The 13,792-nt window shown below is 37.6% G+C and overlaps 2 protein-coding genes across 2 annotated transcripts; one reads left to right on the top strand and one right to left on the bottom strand.

The window, feature by feature from the left end:
- Positions 1-267: 267 nt before the first annotated feature.
- On the bottom strand, positions 268-5,737 carry LOC144650863 (integrator complex subunit 12-like). Its single transcript, XM_078510626.1, has 6 exons — positions 5,567-5,737; positions 3,979-4,370; positions 3,342-3,408; positions 2,141-2,233; positions 1,276-1,401; positions 268-798 (listed from the first exon to the last, which is right to left on the bottom strand). Exons 1-6 carry the CDS (start codon positions 5,735-5,737, stop codon positions 562-564), a joined length of 1,086 nt encoding a protein of 361 aa, XP_078366752.1. The 3' UTR covers positions 268-561.
- Positions 5,738-5,740: 3 nt separating this feature from the next.
- On the top strand, positions 5,741-11,382 carry LOC144650865 (uncharacterized). The gene is made up of 6 exons (XM_078510629.1): positions 5,741-6,047; positions 7,817-7,972; positions 8,320-8,438; positions 10,375-10,479; positions 10,921-10,988; positions 11,103-11,382. Exons 1-6 carry the CDS (start codon positions 5,783-5,785, stop codon positions 11,227-11,229), a joined length of 840 nt encoding a protein of 279 aa, XP_078366755.1. The 5' UTR covers positions 5,741-5,782; the 3' UTR covers positions 11,230-11,382.
- Positions 11,383-13,792: the final 2,410 nt, after the last annotated feature.

Genomic DNA, 13,792 nt, shown 5'->3' with positions numbered 1-13,792 from the left:
CATTCATACGCTTACATAAAATTGTTTATTCGATCGATTTCTCGAATCGTGAGTTTGGGACGCCTGTGCTGGGACTGGGATTTAGATGATCAGGAAAACAATAGGCTGGGAAATAGGATTTGGGTAAAATTTGGGATGGAAAATGGGATTCTATCTCCCCCTTCAGTACCCTCTTATGAGCTCACATGTATACCCTTCAAGAGTTAACAAGTGATCTAGTGGGATCTTGCAGTAACCACTCTAGCTAAATGAAACAGATCAGCTGAATACGCACACCATATTCACTTTAATTATAATATAATATTTCTTTACAAGAGGTGCTTATTGCACTTCAAATATCAGAAGAAAAGCCCTTGACATTCCTGTCCGAAAAAGCACTATTTTTGATTTGCCTTGATAAATGGTGCATTTTACATTCTTGAGTATTACCAGTAACACACCACTACATTATCTTTACACCTTACTAATACAAAAGTCATTGTTTCCATTGCGGAGCCCACTGGTCCTTTTCTGTACGGAGATTGGTTCATGTCATACTGGTCAGTGATATTAAATCCAAGTTCATCTCCTGGGAATACGGATCTGTTGGTGATTATACACTCGTTGTTGTGCCTTTTTCTTGACCATCTGCAGTCTTTTCAGCGCTGACTGCATGGCGACATTCTGTGAAGAGGATGATCCACTTCCTGCTGACGGCTTACTTGTCCCGGCTGATGATGATGACGATGATGATGTTGACGAAGCTGTACTAAGGGCTGGGATGGCAAATGACTGGTGCATGGTGGGAGAAGAAACAGGCTGAAATGAATGTTAAATAAAAAAACCAGTTTAAAGATCAAATGCCTGGACAAAAAAAATACATTCAAATATTATGCAATCTTAACCCTTAGACAAACAAGGGCTGGATGCCCCTCCCCCCCCCCCCCTGCCCTTCAATGTTTATTAACAATTTTGGGATGGGGATTTACTCTGTGATTCTGAAAGCTTCAGTAGCTGTTCATTCATCCTTCACTGACATTTTGATGTGTCAATGCCTTTTTACATTGCCATGGCAAACACATTTTGACATGTTTAGCCAAATTTCTACTTTTTTGACCTTATTCTTTAATTTGTTCAGTTCCTTAAGAAAAATGGCAGATTTTGTACTTTATTTACATTCCAAGAGCATTTTGGCTTTATTTTGTATTAACTTGCATGTTCACCTCCTTGAAGGGATGGAATGAACTTGGCAAGAGATGCCTGTTTCATCACAACTATGGCACAGAAAACATTTACCTTAGTATCAGAAATGGAGCTCTGTCTTTTAAAGGGAGCCAGAGGAATGGGTCTGCTAGAGGATGAATGTGATCTACTGGATGTTGCAGATTCTGTTGGACGTGATTTAGGAGATGCACTGCTGGCCTGTAAAGATCAAAATAAAAACCACTGAGATAAAAAAAAAATCAAGAAATCACAGGTTCAAATAACTTCTACTGAGAAGAAGAAGAAGGATATGAACTTTGAATAATGCACGTCACATTAATATGATCACCTATACAGTTATCTTGCACTATTAATATAGGCTCTCAATGTGTCCAGAGGGCTAGATAATTTTATTGTACTAAGTCAGTTACATCTGCCTGACATCTTCCAATAAACAAAAATTTAACATCTTTAGTGCCAGGCCCTGACAATCACCTGAAACTGTGGTTTTGAACTTCCAGCCCTGTACACAAATTTTTTGACAATTGATTCCAACCACCCAAGTTCACATGACAAATAACTTGTGGCATCAATAATTTATTATCACTTGAGAAAGGGGCTGTGACGGCTCCAAGAGCTTGTGAAAGCTAACAGATTTGACTCTGTTTGGTAGCTCTTATTTAGTATTTTTTATATAGGTTGGATGTTTTCTCAATAGGTCAATCATTAGCCAAGTACTTTAAAATGTTTTTTTTTTCTCAAAAAGTGCTGAAATGTTGTCTCCTTTTAAAAAAAGAACGTTTCGGGAATGACCCCTTCATCAGTCGCAAAGTTCAAAAAACATTTTATAGTACTTGAACAAAGTGCTACACAGCAACTTATTATTTTAATCAATCAATAGCCAAGTTGGCAGGTCGGAGATGCAGATATTGTAACAAGATATAATGTAGACAAATACCATCTCTCTCATCCTTCGGACACACTGTGCACAGTACCATACATGACGTGGATCATTCACTTCACTGTCCGTCACACGGGGCTCATGACACCTCTGCCAATAATGAAAATAAAACACTGTTTAGTCTGATGCAAATCTTCTGACTTCATAATCAGCTCATGATGATAACATATTATTGGCAAATTCCATTAAAAATGTCTAAATGTGCAACACAACATTAAATTAGTGTATTAATTAATTAATAGTTAAACTGACTCACACAAATGTATGTTTAACTTCTCCTTGATGCTGTACAACCACTGAATGTAAGAACTTAAGACATGGATTTGGCCAGCAACTTTGTGGCTTCTTTGTAAACATTTTAAAAGATGTAAGCCTTAATGACTGTTAAATTTTAGCAAAACAGTTTTGATCAATGAAGAAACAGAGAGATTTTTTTGCCTTTCTTTCCTTTCTTTTGTTAGGTTAACCTTAGAAGTACACAAAAAGAAAGATAATTACACCCACAAAGCTTAAAAATAGACATAATAAAACAACCAGACAAGGAAAGGAATTACAAGCCATTTTTGCAACAGACAGTTTTCTACAAAGAAATAAAAAACTTTGTCATTAAGGCTACATGTACTTCTCTTTCAAAAAAATGCAATCAAAACTTCAACCAACTCTTCACAAAAACAATATGAATGTCCTGCGTTCCAAGTAACAATACTAGTATCATTTGACCCTTAAGCTAGAGGTTTTAAACACTATAATTAATTCATTATTTTTAAGGGCCTAGAATCAATATATCCACTGATCTTATAGCTGCACAACCATAAAAACCAGTGCGGTAATCCACAACATCTTGAGTAGTAAGGTTTGAGAGAAATATCTAATTATATGAACCAAGGCATTTTGATATAAAAACATTGTGAATTATAAACAATCTAAAAAAATCCTGATGACATTGTACTCCTGTGGGGGGTACTGGTGGTGAATATGGTTTTTAACTGAACTTGCTAAACTGTTTCAATTCTTTTGTTTCTTAATTTTATCCCTTCAAATTGTTACTTAATCAATTGATCCATGACTCAACATTATTGTATTTCAAAAAGTAGTTATTAAAAGCACCAAGAAACCATGTTAGCTTCTAATGATCTACATTTCACAGATTCACTCATGGATCCAAAAATAATTTGTATATTCCTTAAATGTTTTGTACCTGGTGATATAATGAGTGACACTCGTGACATTCCACCAGCTGATTTCCTGGAATTTTGCTCTCTTCTCTAGAAAAGAAAAAAGAGGCAAAGAATTAACATTGAACAAACAAAGTTTAAATTAGTCTGATTACACAAAAGTGTTCAGACACATAAAGTCAGTTGGCAAAGAAATAACTAGGTCTTTATTAAATGGGGCTAAATGAAATTTAGGCAAGGTTAAACTCGAGACAATGCTGGCCAGCAATCTCCTTCATTAACACATGGCAGTGTCCAAGGGCTTTCACATGGCCACAGTGATTTTACAGCTACCCTGCTGAGGTCAGTTGTGAAAAGACTTTCATGACCCACACTTAAATAGGCCATTTCCGAATTTTTTCATTTGCCTCTGTTTCAAAACGAGTCTACGTGCAAAACCATTCAAATGAAACTGAGTTTGATTTGCATGAAAATGGACCTGTAGGTGAAACTCATTTTCATATGAATTGTTTCACACATAGACTTGTTTTGAAACAGAGGCAAAGGGTAACTCGGGAATGGCCTATTCCATGACAATTCCCAGGCCTGGAAAAAGAAGTTCTAACATTCCATGACTTTCCAGGTTTTTCATGACCTGTACAAACTGTGCAACAAACTCACCTATAACAAATGTTACAAACAGAACCCAAGTCAATCATCAAGTCGTCAACTGGCACAGGATGGAGTGCAGTTGGAGATTCCAAGTCTCCCTCATCTAAAACATCTTCCACATCGAAGTGAAGCTTGGCTTTCTTTGCTGCACTGTGGTCCAAGAAGGAGCTCGAACTCAACTCTACTGTTTCTATCAAACTCGAGCCAACCTCAAGCGTTTCAACACTCGCCTCTTCTACAGTGAAGTTTCTGCTGGCATGATCTGTTTTAACAGGAACAACTTGCTTGGTCTCTGCGTCATGCTTTTTCTCTGTTAATTTGGCTTTAATTTCAGCTGTTGAAACTATTGCACTTGGTCTTCTTTCAGAGTGAAGCCCTGATTTGGCTTCTCTGGGTTTTTCCTGGTGGAGAATACATCATAGAGTAGAATAACCCTGGATATCACACCCTTTACTGAAGATCACATGTTAAGCCTTTCAGAAAATTACTGAACAGTATAACAATATTAACAAGACAACTTCTGGGGTTGATGGCATCTATTGTTTACAACCTCCTGTTACTGACCACTCCTCACATTATCCCAACTGTGAGATCAAATTGGATAACAAAATGATATATAATGTGTGGTTCCAAAAAATATCCATACTAAGAAGGGATAGGAAATTCCAAGGGAGGAGGGGGGTCACAAAGACCCAAAACTTTAAAGTAATGTATGAAGCTAAATTGGAATTTCCAGAGGGGGGGGGTCATAGGGCAAATCCTTTCCATGGGGGGTATGGATATTTTCTGGAACCACACAAAAGTATTGGGCTATTGCATTTAATATAATTCTGCACATTTTCTAAGGATTTCATTAGGGGTAGAGGCATTTTCAGTGGATTTCTTTAGGGATGTAGATATTTTCAATGAAATTCTTTAGGGATAAGAATAAAAGACCTGTCCTCAATGGGGAGGGGGGGGGGGGTTGCAGACTTTAAATGCAATAGCCCATTACAGATTAAAATTGATGTGTTCCTACATAATTTAGAGCTTTTTACTATGTTTGCTGTGTACTAGGCAACTAAGATAGACTAAGAGTTCAATGAATAACTTTTGGTTCATCATTACTCTGCTCAATTTTGTAACCATAGCCTGCTGATTTCTGACCCTCAGTCTGACTGATTTCCAATATTGATGAGTTCTCCTGACAACATCTTCATGTACGAAAATAATTTATGTTAATCATTGATTAATATTTTCTAGGCTTGCTTTATTGAAATATTATTATTGTCGTTCTCTTCAGACTTCTAGGCGTTCGACCATGATCAACGGAGTAGGAATTTGTGATATTAAAACATAGGCTTACATGTAAGCTTACACTTAATTAAATGTGAGCTTAATTCCAGCCTTTTTTGGTTCAATTTTAGTTTAAAATTCTTTGTGTACTGAAGAAACTGTTCATTAACCTTATGAAGGAACATTTTTACAGAGTAAGTAAAACATTCCAAGTCAAAACTACCGAGAGATGACAGCTAAAATACGGTTTTCGGATTCTACAAGGTTCCGGTCCGGTCCTCAGCAAGCTCATGACAAAAATCGTATCACAATTATCTCGTACCTTAGAAGACATGGGAGCTTGTTGGTTATGTTGTCTGATGACATCATCTCGTAGAGCACGAAGCTGGTCCAAAGAATCAGGATGTTTTGAGTGTAGAAGTTTCAAAGCCTTTATAAACACAGGGTCTATTTCCGAACTACTCACGGCCGCCATTTTGCTTCTTTGTTCCATGTTCGTGCCCAGTCCCCCGGCAATGTGAGCTTGATCTGAGCAAACATGTCGGCCATGAACGACGCACGGGTTTTGAATGCTGGCGGACAACTGCAGGAAAATTTAGCTTCTGCCGTTGATCTCTCTAAAGAACTTCAGAAGTTAATGCTTAAGATCAAAGGGAGCTTCATCACCGAGGAGGGTCGAGCAGTTGACTATACTGCGTTGAAAAAAAGCGAATTGTTTCAGGAATATGTGGACAGAACTCAAGCCTTGCAAGCCGTGAATCTGGGAAGTTTGGAAAGGACGGAGAAAATCGCTTTCTTTCTGAGTATCCTTTAATTTAAGCGTAGTTTGATTGCTCCTGATTTATTTAAAGTCGTCAAGTCACTTGGTTTGGGAACATGCATTTATAACACCCTACCCCTACCCCCACCCGCCGTCCCCACTAGATGGGCGACTAAGGTAAACTTTTAGAGCTGCCAACAGAAACTTTAGCCCCGGGGGGGGCACTCAAGAAAGTTTTATACGGGGAGGCTCCGCCCCAAGGTCCAACCCCTTACCCTTTTATATACCATTTTGACAGAAAAAGCACCCCTTTCGTATACCTTTTATAGAAAAAAAGGTACCCCTTTCATATACCTACACGACACAGAATATACTTAAAACAGGACGTTTTCTTGACATTTTTATGTAGCGCTTAATAAATTAAGACGATAGAGCCATAAGTTGCGTCTGTTCAAAATAATTAATTTAAAGCCCCTTTTAAATATTTTAATGACAGATTTCCCTACCCTTTCATATACCTAAGGGACCAGTCATTATTTATGTAGAGGGGGGGAGGGAAAAAAGAAGGGGGGGGTCAAGGCTATTTCAGAGTGGCAAGAGGGGGGCTAAAAATTTTTATAAAGAAGTTTAGGGGGGATCAGCAGTTTGAGGTGGGTAAAACAGTTAAATAGAAGAGTGCAAACACTATAAGTGAAACAGTGACGCTAAATTGTACAATTTTATGCTATTTCTATTGTTTTCTTTTGTTTAAACTCCACTAATTATGTACAACTTTTATAGTGATTTGTATTTTACAGAAATACTGTTTGCACTCTAAACTCCATTGTTATCTCAAATTTTAGTTAAATATTAAAAGAATCCAGACCTATCTGCTTTAATATCTGGTTTGACTGAAATTATTTCTTTTTACAAAATGATTATCACTGCAATAGCCCAAGAAGTAATAAAACATGATATAACAACAAGAAAGTAGTTCTTTTACACTTAAGGAAAATCATTGGAAAAGATTATATTTTGCGTGGTTATTACATTTGTGTTCACCATGAGAGCATAATTTGTAAAAACTATCACTTTTCCAAAGTTGAGGAGTTAATAATTGAGGTATGTTTACTATACACATAACTCGTCCAAAATTTGCCCTATTGCTGGAAGAGTATCCATAGCAAAGAAGCCTTGGCTGACTAAGTGTTGATCCAGCCTTTGTGCATCAGAACAAGTGTGCAATTAAGATTGTATGTAACATGCATTTAATAATTACTTAAGGCATATAAAGAAGATATGAGGTGAGGGGGGGGGTCATAACGTAAATATTGAATAAAGAAGGGGGGGTCACTTGCTACTTACATGGCCTGGAGGGGGGGCCTTACAGAAATTTTGACCTTTCCAACATATTTTTCCCTCCCCCCTCTACATAAATAATGACCGGTCCCTAAACTTGTGAAATCCCTACCCTTTTATATACCTGAAGCCTGAAAAAGGTACCCCTTTCGGGCGGAGCCTCCCCGTATAGGCCAGTATATGGAGTACCCCCCGGGACTTTAGCCAGCTGGGCTTGTTGATTAGCCGGCTTAGTGATTTCTTAGCTACATCCCTGCAAGTTTGAAATAAGCGCTGGGGGAGTTTTAATAATCAAGAAAATATGGTATTTCCCTTCTCTCTCAAAACTAGTTTTCTGCTCTTTTAATTGAACTTTTTTCAATCACAATGTATACTGTTAAGTCAGACCATGTCAGTGAGGGTGGGGGGTGGGGAATGTAAAATGGAAAGACCACCCCCCTCAGGTAATTTTTACAATTCCTTAATGACTGACAGATATCTACAATTCTCTCACAATTCACGGCTTGGCAATGTGTGAAAGTGGATTACCAAACTCAGTCCTAGAAATCGAGAATTTTTGGAGAAGAATGTCTTACAACATTGGTGGTTACACGTTTTCTTTAGATGACATTGAACATGGAATTCTCAGAGGTAATAGGCTGTCATAGTAAATGAAAATAGACCATTGAAATAAAATCAATAAAAGAATATCAAACATGTAAAGGGAAGGCCAAAACAATTGTTGTTTTGGCTTTCCCTTTCCATGTTCGATAATGTGCAGTTACAGAAAATATCCATACCCACCCCATGGATGGTCGTTGAAAATTTTGGGGTCTCAAAAGCCAATGGGAGCTTTACTGGATTTTCCAGAGGGGTGGGTGATTCAAACCAACAAACCTTCCATGGGAGGGGTATGGATATTTCCTGGAAAACACATTCAAATAATTTAAAAAGAGATGGAAGTAAACAGTAAAGATGTAGTTTTTTTCCTTCTTTAGGGAACAGACCACACCCCTCAGGAGGAAAGCCATTGTTTGCTGATGGTGATCCTCGTCTTAGATTCACAGTGTCAGAAGTTGATCCTAGGATACACTTCGCTTTAGTGTGTGGAGCAAAGGTAACAAATAGGGGTAATCTGCACCATTTCCAAGGTTCTTCTGAATTGGCAAATAAAACAATAGACAAAGAACAAAAACAGTGTCCCTAGCCCTAAAAACAATAAAAGTGCAGGATAAAAAGAAAAAATGAAAATAGAGCTTTTGAAGTGGTGCAGGTCAACTAACCAAATACTTTTTGTGTTTTGCTTGCAGCCGCAATGGCTGCAAGCAAAACACATTGAGAGCTGAAGTTTGTGCCGTAAGGTGTAAGGTGTAAGTGCTGTAAGGTGTAAGTGTCGTAACAGAGGAGAAATCTGAACTACCGATGTCAATCAAATCCATGAACAAACAAAATCGAAACCAATGAACCGTAGCGCTGATCGCATTTGAAGTTACGGGCCAAAGTATTCGAACGCAAACCACGTTGGACACGTTGGAAAACAGAAAACCGATTTAAAAGTATATCGCATTGGGAAAGAAAACAAACTGTGGCGCGACCACTCCAGTTTTATGAGAAAATTATTCTGCAGTTTTCATCATTTACGAAAAGAGCGAAGACTTGGAACCTCGCCGAAGGTCATAAATATTTTCTCCAAAGGACCGGTTAGTGCACAGTTTGTAAACTTTCGCTTTGAAAATAAACTTACCCTCACCTTGTCTACACTGTCTACAGCATACTAGAACTGTATTAACTCTGAACTTCATATTTTAAAATAAAATGTATGAACGTGTAACTTGTCACGCAAAGACAGCTGGAAAGGAATATACCATGCTGGTAGGCTGCACCGCTAATTGTAGCTGTATTCGAGCTATATAAAAGACAGCTAGAAACGAATTAATACTAGTAACATCACAATGGGAAAGAAACTTATTCAGTGGTTCACACCGTCGAAAACAAAGAAATATTAAAGGAAGTTCTCATTCACCAGATTCACTGCATCAGATGCAACATTCGTCAGTTCGTGTTTAAATGCGTGGCGACCAGTTTGTTTACTAGTTATTAAAAAATAATACGGTCTTCATTTAATAAACAGTTCATCCTTAAATTTCAGCTTTTCTACGACTGACAGGTAGGTACTATAGTATAAGCCCCGCTAAAATAGCTGGAAAGGGAAAGTTTTTTGAAAAATGAATTTTTGACTGCCAGACGCGCTGGCGCCACATGTTTATTTTGTGAAGATTAATTAAACGCCGTGAAAAATAGAATTTGATGTCCAGCGAGCCACTGCATCTTCGGCTACGCAGTCCTCAGTGAATCCTCCAACTTCACAAATTTCTAAAACTTTAAGAAAACGAACTTTCGCAGAATCAAAAATTGGTCCTTATCGATCTTCCGATCTTGTTGTGAAGTTACTGAAATTCGACGAGTGTTCATGCGTGAAGGGATGACTGACGAATGATAATAATTATTTGTAAACTTTCGCTTTCAAAATGAACTTTGCGTTACGTTCAACGCCGTCTTTCCGTTGTTGATTTCAACATAACATTGATCAGTAAAAATATCAGGATTGAATTAACACAAAGTGACTACAATATAGTGCAATTATTAACCTGCACACAAGTGACAGACAATAAAAGACGTTGGATTTCAATCTCGACTCACTTGTCTTTCATCAACATGTTCCCTAAGACTTTGCTCTAGCAGCAAAACACATGGACCCATTGGGCCCTATTTTTTCAATAACTGTGCTTTTTAGGGGTGGTGAATGGTCCTTCAAATAATGAGTGATTTGCAAAATTTTAGCCAAGTTTCAGGGGTCTTGTTGTCGCCAATTTTTTCTTTGACGCCTTTTGGGAGTCCAAATTTTATGCAAGGCTAAAAAGGTCTCAAGCTCGCTGAAAAAATATCAGTCTTGTCATCTCGCAAAGTCTTGCATGTATCATTTGCCACCCCTTTGTTAAGTACTATTGAGCACCTCTCATGTTTAGCTCGTTTGTATCATTTGAACATTGCAGTCATGTCCAGCGATCAGGGTGTTTTCTGCAGAGAATCTTGAGAGAGGACTTGATGCAGCTGCAAAGAGCTTCTGTTCCCAAGAAGTGTGCATCGACAACAATGAGGTATAAAGCAGTATTTTAATTAGTGTTTTGTCCAAGGCAAAATATTATTATTTTCTGGTTTAATTTGTTTCACTGAAACTGGTGAAAATAGGACTTTTCTCCTAGCATCAGTGATCACAATTTTGGGGGAAAATGGGAGAATACTGGTAATTGTTATTTCCCCCCTCACTACAACAATCCACTCCCCAGTTAGTACTTTGCTCACAGTGTCCTCAAAAGGATGGGATGCTAGTCCATAATTTGCAGGGTTACCCCAGTGTCAATTTAGCCAGTACAATCCTTAAGTTGCGACCGTTTTAGTCGCCATGGGAACTAGAATTTTAGAGCTGGCGCCTCGATTGTAGAGCAAGTCGCCAGCCTGGTGACTACAAAAAGACTGCTGTAGAGCTTGAGCAAACGCTATGGTATTCATGTTTATTGTCTTTTCAAACATTTGACCAGGTCACCTTGTCAAGAATATTTCTCTGGTACAAAATAGATTTTGGATTAACTGAGCAAGAATGTTTAAGGTACTGAACAAAACTTTATTGAATAACTGTAAAATATGAAAAATACATGCAAAGATCTATAGTTTCCGTTTTATAGATAAATACTTGTTTTCTCATTTTTTTTAATATTTTCAGGTGGATTTCTCAGCATCTTGTGAAAGAACAACAGGAAAAATTAAAAAGTCTATTAGAAGCAACTGACAGCTCAATTAAAATTAATTATAGTAAATATAATTGGGATCTAAATGGGTCAAAATTGTGAAGAGAAGAATCTAACAAATATTGATTTTCTTACTTGTTGAATGTATGACACGTTAATACTGCCAAGCAGTCAAAATTATTTTGCAGTACTATAAAATGTAAGATTTAATTAATACCAAAATTTTTAAATAAACAAATACTGTTATAACTTTAATGGCAATCATACCTTTCTACTAATGGCATTTACTCTAAAATAAATTTCTGCCAAATCTATTGCTTTTTGCAAGATTAAGAAAATCATTGTCAATCTTAACTTGCTGTTTTTGCACTGTGAAGCAGTACAAGTTCTTTGCCGCTCTGTTCACTTCATTTTAACCAGAAATAAAAGGACCAATTCTTGGGATTGAAGGTTTAGAGGGAATTCTCTGCATGCGTTTTTCATTGTGGTTTCTCTCTAGTTCTTCGTCCAAGTCTGGTACAATGCCGTCAGGTGTACAACCCCTTCTTTGTCTTATATGAGACTCCACACTGCTGGTCGAGTAGTTGGATGGTGTTATACAAGCTTGAAAGTTGCTGTTCTTTGGGAAGACTACTTGGGGTTCTCTTTTCATTAAAATCTCTGCAATTACTTGGCTCCTAAGACTTGTGCCAGACACTGAAGGTACAGGACTTCTCATGGGGCTCACTTCAACACTCTTTTCTGGAGAAAACCCTGGTGACTCACCAAAGTCACTTGGTGTTTTGCTTAGCTGTTGGCCATGTATGAGTGGTTTAGGGGTGGTAATTCGTAGAAATTCTTTCTCTCCCAATGTTGGCTTTCTTGTCACTTTCCTTTCATACTATTTATATAAGAAATGCAAAAAGATGTGTTACAACATTTTTACTTCAGGCTTCAGTTGTTTAAGGTCTTTGCCCTGTATTGCATTGCGCATCCTTACTGCGCAGAATTTTACGCGTAATTAGGGCGCGCACATAAACAAAATGGCGGCTTTTTTCTATGCGGCTTAGTCCGCAAGAGAAGCAAATTGTCGCTTTCCCGTAAACGAGTCTGGTGACCTATCAATTTTTTCCCATATTTTGGGTGTAGCGATCAAATTCTTTCTGTAAAATGAAAACAGATCAATTCTTGTGTTTGAAAAATAAATTATCGCTAAAAACGTGTACTTTGCTAGCACTCGCAGGGGAATTTTAAAAGAATTATATGGAATATACAAGGTCTTCCTGCTCCTAAACGAATCTGGTGACCCCCCTTTTTTACTTCAAAATTTAAGTTCCCTTAAAGTAATAAACCAGTAGGCGAAGTTTGGTTAAAAATCTGTGTTCAGTTCTATTTTAGGGTAATGACCTTAAAGGGGGAAAATGCTATCCTCCAGATGAAGTGCTTTTCCAGTCAGTGGATAGTTGTTACACAACCAATAGTGCTAATCACTGAATAGAGATTTAATGCTATCCAACCCTTGAAAAACTGAAGGCATAAAATAATTTTAATTTTGATGTTGTTTGCACTGTTAAACCATTGACATTATATCTGCGTTGTATTGACAGTATGGCTTTCTGTGTTTTACTCTTCATTCTTTACCAGTTAATTCAAGGAGAGGCTATTCTGCCAACAGAAACAGCTGGATTTTTTTATCTGATAACAATCTGCTTATTTTTGAGAAAGGCCAGTCAGGTCAAGCAGCGGTGTCAATCCAGTCAATTTTGCTACAAAATTAAAATTTTCACACAATGCACTATTTTAATGCAGTAGTACCCGAAAATCCTCTGCACTTCAGTGTACGTTATGTATAAACTACGTCTACGACAATTTTTTTCATGAAGTGTGAGTAAAATCAGGGAAAATTATGAATGTAACGATAAAAAGTTGAATTTTGTGATTGGAGTAATTAATAAATTTAGAAACCCAATATAAAAGGTTCGATTTCCATCGAAATTGTATACGGATCCGGAGGTTTCAGATAAACTTACAGACGTTTCAGAGCAACTTCTGTAACATTGTGTCGTAGGCTTCGTATAAACACCTAAACATCTCGCCTAGAAAGCAGAAAAAAGAAAACAACGAAATAATTTTAGAAAGCAGAGTTGTGTAAAATCGAAAATTGTTCTACTTATTTTGCTGTTTCCCCCTTACCTTCGATTAGTTTGCTGCGCGACCTTTGGCCACAATGCGAGGTGATTCAGTGGAACACTCGTGAACTTTGAGGTGAACTTTTTTCAGCTTTCTTTCGCTGGACTCTGCTTTAGTAGTATCGTTACTATTTCCTTCGTTATCTTGGCCAGAAATAGTCACAGTACTTTCTGTACGTGTCTGGGGTGTGCTTCGATATTCCAGATTCGTCAGTGATTTGGTTTCTTTTCGCTGATCTTTTTTCTCCAACGTTGGCGCTGTGATTAAATTCGTTTTAATTTTACCAAAACGGGCCTTTTTCGAGTCATTTTGTTCAGGAATATTTCTCGGGCAAGGGCCAACTTTCAAAACACCGGTATCACAAGTATTTTTTTTCTTAGGAATGCGAAAACTGTAAAACGTAAAGGATGGCTTTGGAATGATTTTGCTTTTCACTTCGTGGGCTTTCTTCGGCGGTTTCTTTACAGTATTCATACTATTTTCTCTTATGCGCCAT

Source organism: Oculina patagonica, chromosome 4, assembly GCF_052425735.1.
Source record: "Oculina patagonica isolate OP01 chromosome 4, crgOcupat, whole genome shotgun sequence".
Classification (NCBI taxonomy): Eukaryota; Metazoa; Cnidaria; class Anthozoa; order Scleractinia; family Oculinidae; genus Oculina; species Oculina patagonica.
The sequence above is the reverse complement of the archived record's forward strand: the minus strand, read 5'-3'. Positions and strand labels throughout refer to the sequence as shown.

What these genes read in the sequence shown, in the direction of transcription:
- LOC144650863 (XM_078510626.1), bottom strand. Translation starts at nt 5,737, where the DNA reads ATGGAACAAAGAAGCAAAATGGCGGCCGTGAGTAGTTCGGAAATAGAC. An exon ending in AAGCTCCCATGTCTTCTAAG is followed by an intron (nt 4,371 to 5,566) that starts GTACGAGATAAT and finishes ATTCTCCACCAG; the next exon opens with GAAAAACCCAGAGAAGCCAA. An exon ending in GCTCCATTTCTGATACTAAG is followed by an intron (nt 799 to 1,275) that starts GTAAATGTTTTC and finishes CATTCATTTCAG; the next exon opens with CCTGTTTCTTCTCCCACCAT.
- LOC144650865 (XM_078510629.1), top strand. Translation starts at nt 5,783, where the DNA reads ATGTCGGCCATGAACGACGCACGGGTTTTGAATGCTGGCGGACAACTG. An exon ending in GAAAATCGCTTTCTTTCTGA is followed by an intron (nt 6,048 to 7,816) that starts GTATCCTTTAAT and finishes AATGACTGACAG; the next exon opens with ATATCTACAATTCTCTCACA. An exon ending in CTTTAGTGTGTGGAGCAAAG is followed by an intron (nt 8,439 to 10,374) that starts GTAACAAATAGG and finishes TGAACATTGCAG; the next exon opens with TCATGTCCAGCGATCAGGGT.